This window comes from Cydia pomonella, chromosome 11 (assembly GCF_033807575.1).
Source record: "Cydia pomonella isolate Wapato2018A chromosome 11, ilCydPomo1, whole genome shotgun sequence".
Classification (NCBI taxonomy): Eukaryota; Metazoa; Arthropoda; class Insecta; order Lepidoptera; family Tortricidae; genus Cydia; species Cydia pomonella.
In genome coordinates this window covers 18,589,691-18,598,875 of record NC_084713.1, presented here as the reverse complement: position 1 = coordinate 18,598,875, position 9,185 = coordinate 18,589,691, and the positions used below count along the sequence as shown (strand labels likewise).

General features: G+C 37.7%; 1 protein-coding gene across 1 annotated transcript; it reads right to left on the bottom strand.

Moving 5' to 3' along the window:
* Window positions 1–5,959: 5,959 nt before the first annotated feature.
* On the bottom strand, window positions 5,960–8,609 carry LOC133523039 (uncharacterized). The gene is made up of 2 exons (XM_061858544.1): window positions 8,353–8,609; window positions 5,960–8,141 (listed from the first exon to the last, which is right to left on the bottom strand). The coding sequence occupies exon 2, from the start codon at window positions 7,394–7,396 to the stop codon at window positions 6,242–6,244; it is 1,155 nt and encodes a 384-aa protein (XP_061714528.1). The 5' UTR covers window positions 7,397–8,141; window positions 8,353–8,609; the 3' UTR covers window positions 5,960–6,241.
* Between the last annotated feature and the right edge of the window lie 576 nt (window positions 8,610–9,185).

Here is a 9,185-nt window from a genome sequence, read left to right as displayed (position 1 = left end):
GCCAGAACTTATCGTTATCGTATCTCATTCTTCGAATCGGCCCGCATGTGACGGCAGCGGAACGGCTAAGGCATATATTTTGACTAAGGTGTAGAGGTTGTGAATTTAGGGCAAGTAGAGTTAGAAGCTTGGCTTTACATGAGATCTGATAACTTTTTGACAGTGCGAACCCTATTATATCTTCTTGGCAACATTTTACATGAAAATGTTTTTGATGGGATTTTTCTTTCTTTTGACGCATTCGCTGCCAAGATCACCTTAGGTCGGTTCATTTTATATTGAAATAGCACTGAAAGTATTAAAGCATTTTATTGAATTATGGTAAAACGTCTTGGATGCGTTTCAGCGGGACTGGCGGGACCTTGCTCAGCACAGGGAGGATTGGAAAGCTAGAGGGGAGGCCTTTGCCCAGCAGTGGGACACACAAATAGGCTAATAAAAAAAAATAAAAAAAAATGGTAAAACGTCATCAAAATGTACCTAATCAATCTAAATTTATTTATTTATTTAAACTTTATTGCACAAAATATATACAACAATGTACAAATGGCGGAATTAATGTCAAATGGCATTCTCTACCAGTCAACCATAGGGCCAAACAGAGATATCTAAAAAACCTAACCTAAAAAAACCTAATATTGTTAATTTATCGATTGATTTAGCCTTGCGTTGCTGATCACAAAATGGATTCCAAAGAACTTTAACGTAGATATAATTTGGTATGTCATTGATAAATACGAAACAAGTAGCTACCGAATTATCAAAGGATTATTAAGCGTTATTACCAATGATACCTTCAATCCATGTCACTAATTATTGACGCGATTTAGCCATTACTGTTACCAACAAGTAGGGTGATCAAATCTGATTTCCGGTTTTACGGGAAAATGGCATTAAACATACGGGATTCAAGGTTAAAATACGGGACAGGCCGTTTTTTTAATTAGAAATCAAGTTTTTTTTTAATAACTAATACTTAAACTTACTACTGTTCTTTATATCCTGCTACCCCAAGGTTGTCTGGAAGAGATCGCTTACAGCGATAAGACCGCCTGTTGCTACCTTTCTTTACATTGTAAATCTGTTTTTAAATTTGTTTTCTTTGTGGTGCAATAAAGAATATTTACTTACTTACTTACCATAATACATTAAATAACCTATACAATTCCTATAGTTATTAATAATAATAATAATTCAGCCTATATACGTCTCATGCGCGACAGGGCTCGGGCTATAGTCCCCACGCTAGCCCAATCGGATTGGGGACTTCACATACACCTTTGAATTTCTTCGCAGATGTGTGCAGGTTTCCTCACGATGTTTTCCTTCACGGAAACGGTAGTGGTAGATATCAAATGACGTTTCGTAAATAAGTTCCGAAAAACTCATTGGTACGAGCCAGGATTAGAAACCCGCGACCTCCGGATTGAAAGTCGGACGTCATATCCACTCGGCTACCACCGCCTACGCTTACGCTACGGCTTAGTTATGAATAAAAGACTTTAAAATACAATATTAAATATCTTAAAACCCAAAAAAATATAAAATAAAAAAAGGGGAAGAGGGACCATCACGGGACAATGTACTGTTCCCATGTCGACAAATTACGGGACAATGAAAAATTCGTGCCTTAAATACGGGACAACCCGTAAAATACGGGATATATGGCCACCCTACCGACAAGCTACCCATTTAATACGATGTAATGGCACGGTTTAATTATATAGTTATTGCCGCCCTGGCAGGTATTACCAGTATTCGGGATAGATCACGATATTGCTATGTAGCTATAAAATAGCGGTATAATTCTGAGGAATATAATTACATTGCAAGGACAAATTCGACATTATTATAGCCCCAGGGTTTAAATCTATTTAATTTTAAAGTGTTATTCGGGTATCTTATAATTTTAAAGAATGAATGAAGATTTTTGGCATACGCGATTAAGTCCTGTTTTCGTGAATAATGTATAAATATCGTGAAAGTTTAAATCAGTGTTTAGCACCAATATTGTTCCTATTGTATCAAGCTTCAATTCTAAAACTATGAAAGTTTCTTCAAAGGCAGAACTAGCTGCAGAACTGACAGCGAAATTGTCTCAGCAAATCGAAATAGAAACTGCCAGTAAAAACAAAACGATATCTATTTTATAACAAGAATGTCGTAGTAAAGTACCCGGTGTCAAACTCTCACGACGCGTTTAGTGGCGAACAAACGTTTAACCTTTGCCACGTGTCTGCTTGATCTCAGGGGGCCTAGCCAAGGTACCAATCGTTTGCGCTACCATAAAGCAATGCTTTCTGTCTCTTATCACTCATATATATTAGTGCGATAAAGAGACAGCGTTCCGTCCGTTTTAAATTTGATGAAAACGACTCAATTTTACGAGACTGCGCTAGATAAGAGTCTTTTAATCCTGAGTCGAATCCTTTATTGAGTCATTTTTAAGCGCAATCCAAGGTCTTGAGCCTCCGAAAAAATACTCCTTTAACAAATTTATAGTTTTTATCAAATAAAATAAACGTGTATAGTGTACCTAACCATGAATTTAGCATGAAGGCATTTTGTTTTTTTTTTGCCAATATACTCTAGCCTCAACTACAGATTCAGGTGAGGTGTGTAACAAGTTGAAATAGCTCGAGTTTCGACGTACTTATAACCACCTGAGTTGATCCAGTTAGAAGGTCAAACCATACTGTTCTACCTTAGGGATAGCTAGGGGGCGTCGTAAGCTTTCAGTAAGAAATGCATATACTGGGAAAAATTCGACCAATGCCGCCGTGATGCGGGCCGAGTGGCTCAGGCACCTGCCGCGATAGCAGAGGACGTTGGTTCGATTCCAGCCTGGGGCACTTTTTTTAGTATATGACATTTATTTCAGTTCATAATTTATATAGTAGTGTTTCTACTTGAAATAAAAACAAATTAAAATATTTTCTGAAAATAATTTAATTTGTTTTAATAAGTACTTCTGTTAGCGCTGTGGCAACACCGCTAGTTTGTTCACATCCAATGATGGATGGAGATGCGGCTCCAATCTGCCAACATAGACGGCGCTAACAACTTCTAATAGTATCTACTGAAAAGAGTTTGAAAAACCTGGTCGAGTCTTAAAATTTTGTGCTTTATCAAAAGACGGATTTCTAATTTTGTAGTGAAATTTATATATATATATATATATATATATATATATATATCTTCAAAGGGTAAAACGGGACCCTATTACTCCGCTATCCATCCGTCTGTCACCAGGCTGTATCTCATGAACCGTGATAGCTAGACAGTTGAAACTTTCACAGATAATGTGTGTCTGTTGTGTGTGCTAAAAAGTACGGAACCCTCGGTGGGCGAGTCCGACTCGCACTTGTCAGTTTTATTATATGAACACATTGTTTTTCTCGTGGGCAGAAAGCGTGATTTCCATAGGCGGTTTTCTGTGTGGTACCATGACTAATTTTAAGACTGGTACCTTATTTGTAGGTAAAGGGTAACCTTACACTTCTAAAACCTATCACTTTGATAGGTGGCATTTCAATATTTAAGAAGGAGTTATGTCTAACCACTTTCATAGGAATGTACTGCTTTAATATACTTTATCACTCTTTATACCTACTCGAGAGACTAGGGAGTTAACCGAAAAACCGAACAAAAAAACTCAAGTCACCCAATACAGATCCTTGTCAGGTCAGTTATATCAGGAAATATTATTTTTAACATTAATAAGTCTATTACTAAAAAGCACTTCCATTAATTCCCTAGTTATTTTCTTTATAAATATTTATGAAATTCAATTATAAACCTACGTACTTTTTTGTTCTAATTGTAAAAGTTTGGACACTCGTTAAAATTATACGTTGAATTTATTCCGTCGAATATACTTCGTGTCATCCACGTTGACGCGCACATTTGTCAAATCTAAACTTTAATATTATGACAATACGAGTCAAAGCTCGCGTCGTCATGAATGACATGATCTATAAAGTTCTAGACAGTATTAACTTTTTGGAGGGAATTTACCTTCACAATTAAATACGTTTTCTTTTATTTTAATACATTTACTAAAATTATTGTCATGTACTTCATCGTCATCATCGTCCATCGTTCATCGTGATGGATGGAGGGGTACTATAGAGAAAGGTCGCAATATTCACGACAACGCGTGGTTCCAAGACCTTGCCCGAAAACGCGCGAAGAAGCACAACCCACCTGAAGTGGATGCCGACATGGCTGATCCTTTAGCTGTCACAAATGTGTTCGCCAATGCCGGTCCCGCATATATAACAGCCACGAGAGATGTTCCTCACATACAAACGCTGCATAAAATCATCTGCTTAGTTGAGCTTTTTTAGATATTTTGATTATTATATAAGTAAGGAGCGAAAAACTAATTTCCATACAAATTTTTAAAAGTTCTTATAATAATTAAACGATCGAAAAAAGTTAACCGAAGGGGCATAACTATGGTAAATATCATCAAATTATGTAAATATAATAAGTTAATATCTGAACTGTCTAAAAACAACCCCCGCAGACATTTTCTCAGCAACAGAGTGGTCAAAGCATGGAACAAACTACCAGAAGATGTGGTCTCAGCACTGAATGTCAATCAGTTTAAGAACAGACTAGACAAATACTTAACCAGCGCAAAGAATACATATTAAGCGAAGATCACTCAGATACAGGCAACTATCAGTTGTTTCAACTGCCTGCCTGATTAATAAATAATAATAAATAAATAATAATTTTCCATAATGTCAATATCCAGGGAGGAAAATGGGGACTACGTATGTATGGAGAAGCGGTCGTCTCGTTTCGTCTTAAAGGATAGGAATTTTCTTGTATTACGCCATTGCGGACCCCGTAATTCCAGCAAGTGTCGCAGAAAGTCCATTGTGGTCCCCGTTATGATATGGCGCCAAAGAATAAGGAAATCTGCAGTAAGTCTTAAAGAGTAGTCGGACCGAAATAGCTGCGCTGCAGACAAAATTTTTTATGTTTAATAATGATGATTTAAGTCTTATAATTAGGCCTAAAAAAATGGCTTAAATGATTCGGCCTGAATGATTTTTAAAGTTCACTTAGTCAAATTTTTGAAAGAAAATCGGGCCAAATAATAATACTTATTACTTTTTAAGCCAAAATAATATAGTAATAAAACAGGGACAAGATCTTATTTCAGAGTCCTCATTATTTAAATTAAAATCCTATTTTAATGCACTACATTTAATTTTTTATAAAAAAAAATACTTTTTGCGCGCGCCTTTTGAGGATACTTGTGCGATTTGTAAATTGTATATCTTAGCATAGTTAATGGCAATTGCAAGCCAAATAGCTATAGAAACAGCGGCATGACAATTGATATCACCATTTGCTCTTTATAACTGAACCACACGCAAGCTCATATTTTATTAGGTTAGTACACGACCACTTCTGAAGATTATCAGCCAGCCAGTCAGGTATTTGACTGCATGCATATATTTTTTAGTTCAACAATCACAATTTCTTCTTCTGCAATTAATATCGTGATTAGTTGCGTCATAGTTTAGTTATACTAGAATAGATATTATAACAATTTATATTTACATCTCTTTGTTGACAAAGCATGTAAAACTCAATACTTCTGTATTGATCATGTTTTAAGAAAATTAAATTACTAATTTCACTTGCTTGTCTTGCCCCAACCTGTCAAAAAAAGTAACGCAGCTACTTAACGCAATAACAAACCAAAGAAATAAGTTGCTGCCTAGCGTTAAGACAAAATTAAGTTTTTACTTCTCATGCTCGTTAAGTTCCTGTTTAAGTCGCCTGTAAGCGGCATTAAGTTGCTTTTTATGCACTAGAGTGCATAAAATAGAATCATCTATTACGACCCATATTGAATTAGCAATAAAGTCCAAAACCTGCCAAACAAACTGCCACTGCTGCAGCTGGCGGCCGGCCGTGCGCGGGCCCGAGTAGGGGAGACCGGGGCAAGGCCGTATACCTAAGGATTAGAAGCTCTAGGGAAGAAACTACAAAAGACCAAGTTATCAAATAAAATTTTTTATTTAGTTAATTTAAGTGGAAAAATCATGCCACAAACAAAATTAGGAAAACCTTAACAGAAAATGAAATTTTCATAATAAAACAAAAACGTTGCTTTATCCGGTTTTGACCCGACACCTGTACAAAACCGTATACCGTATACGATATTGACCCGGTAGCTAGTTATCAGCCACGCATGCCATACATATGAAACTAACTAACTCTTCTGTGTCGTAACCGGTACATCCATCATGAGCCCATCTTTTGCAAACTGTACACTGCACCCAATCTTCATTGACGCGACTTGTACCGTATTCTTCAAGGCAGTACAGACATGTATTATCGTCAATGATTTTTTTTTGGGTTTTTTAGCTGCAGGTGGAGTGACTTTTTTTTGTTTTTTTGTTCTAAGTGTCTGGGTCAAGCGATTTTGATTTTTTGTGCTGTCCGGTTTGTCAATATTTAATTTAACCGTTTTTTTGTTTTTAATGTCCATCAATTCATTTTTGTAGGGAGATGAAGTCAGGATGACGGTTTTTCCTCTGCGGCGGTCGGTTGCTCTCTTTGTAATGGTTTTTATTTTTGGAACTGGCATTATATCTGATGGCGATATTATACCAATATCGTCACGTTTCTGTGCAGGAGGCGTGGATGGTGTGGAAGGTGGAACTCCAACGACATTCGCTGCAGAGGTTGATGAGATGGGGCTCGCGAGAGTAGGGGTTGAAAGAATCAACTTTTGATGTGTCGTTTTATCTGTTACAATGCTGCTGCTGTTTGATGGTTCAGGTGTTACATTAACAGGTAAATCAGCAGAAAGGGATGGTGTAGTGTCTTCAACCGGCAAACTTGAAGCCAGTTCTTCATTGATATTCGTTGTTTCTGCCGCCGCAAAATCAGTTTCGCTGAATACGTTTCTGTTTGTGGGAAATATGCCTGTTTTAGCATAACCAGAAACAGCATTTTGTATGGTAGCTGCTTTGCAATAACTTGATCCAAACAGTCTCGCCAGCTGGAATTGAGTTACTATTCTCCCGGGATTATTTCTCAGCCACATGTTTACTTCTTGCGTGTAATATGTGCTTATTGGACCCATGATACTTACGTCTAACGGCTGTAATCGATGGGTGCAATGTGGCGGGAAGCTTAGCATAACAATTCCGTTTTCTCTTGCTTTTTCAATTAAAGGGAGATTTTTGGTATGAGTTGAGTGTCCATCAAGTAAAAGAAGGACTGGATCTTCTTTCTTAGGCTTTACAGTTGATATGAAGTGATTCAGCCACTCGACAAAAATTTCGCTTTGTATCCAGCCACTTGGATGACAAGCTGCGACTGTTCCCGGCGGAGCGCCGTCCAGAAGCTCTGCCTTCATGCGAACGCGGGGAAATATCAACAATGGAGGAATGTAGTTCCCAGAAGCCGAGACGCATAGAACGGCTGTGGTTAGTTGCCCCCTTTCTGCAGAGCTAGCAAGACCGACTTGTTTCTTACCTTTAAAGCTATAATTCGGCTTGTTTGTTTGGGAACAGTCGTCAAACCTGTTTCATCGACGTTAAAGATTCTGGTAGGCGAAAATTTATATTTATCTACTAGATCCTCTAGTAAGTCAAAAAATTTATTTACATTGACCATGTTGAATCCCATTGCCCTTGCTACAGATGTGGGCTCAGCCGCACGCAACGATAAATTCGAATGTCGTTTCATAAATGCAGCTAACCAATCCTCTCCAGCTAGTTTAGTGGTTGTGTTAAAGCTATGGGCGATACCATTTGCTTCTGCGAACTGAAACGCTAAACGTCGGAGATCTTTATACGTTAGACCAAACAACCGTCTTTCCATGGTTAAAATATGTTCAACCAGCAATTCCTCTTGAGCAGTCGAAAAAGTAGGTTTGTACCTTCCTAAACCTTTGAGTGTTGACGAAAACAGGTCATTGTTGCGTCGAAATTTGTTCACTCTGTCCTGCAACGTAGACTTAGGAACATTAAAAGTTTGGGAGGCTTTTAAGTAACCCATTGTCCCGTCAGTTATAGCTTTAATGGCTTTTCTCATTGCCTCTACATCCCATTCTTGCCTATTAGTTGTTCTTTTGTACCGGCGCGGCATTTTGACAGTGTCTAAAACAATAAAACATATTGTATTTGTTAATCATAGGTAACGGGTCAAAATCGTATATCATACGGTTTCACCCCATACGGTTGTGGCCCGACGGTAACAAGTACAAACTTGTCGCTCACAACTACACACGCAAACGATTTTTTAATCTTATGAATTATCGGTAACTATCACAAAAGACACACAATTCAATGTAAATAATTAGTAACTCACCTCATTACAAGTATTATCCACTAAAACTGCTTCAGTTTATCGAAAAAATAACATTGAACACACCAAAAAACGATTATTTTGAATATTTTTACGCAGTGCGTGCTTACAGTCTATAGCCTTTGCTGATGAATAGCTCCTATTGGCGGACGACAGCGAGCGCATTAAGCGCGGTAAAATATGAATTAGTGACAGACATATGGACAGTCTACGGTTTTACCCCGGTATACGGTTTTACACGGGTTTCCCCTACTAATTTCTTTAATATTAAATCTTTAATCTTCTTCTTTATATTCGGTAAAATAACATTAACCGCAAGCCGGGCGAGGATCTGGTAGACCCAGACGGAGATGGGGGGATGACCTGGATGCATATCTCAATGCTAGAGATTCTGGAGATTGCTAAAAACCGAGACAAGTGGAAATCGAGGGGGGAGGCCTTTGCCCAGCAGTGGGACACCGCATAGGCTTATAATAATAAACCTTGAATGTTTTATACTCTTCTCGAATCGAAGTGAAAAGCAGAGTTTAACTCGAGCATAAATGCCCATTATATCCTTTACCTATATAGGCCCTGGCTTACGTTTAAGACAGATAAATTGCCTTGAATATAATGAGTTACTTTATGCCCTTGTAGTATAATCTACTATTAATCACTTTTACAGTTGCTACGCAAAAAAACGGTATCCTCACTAGGAAATTACGGCATTTTGCTCAACGAAGCATTCTAACTTAGCATTTTCACATTCCACGCAACTCTGTCAATATTTACTCTATGTCCATGAGTATTATGGAGCTATACAATTTGTGCAGCTTTGCATGTTAGTACTAACGGTG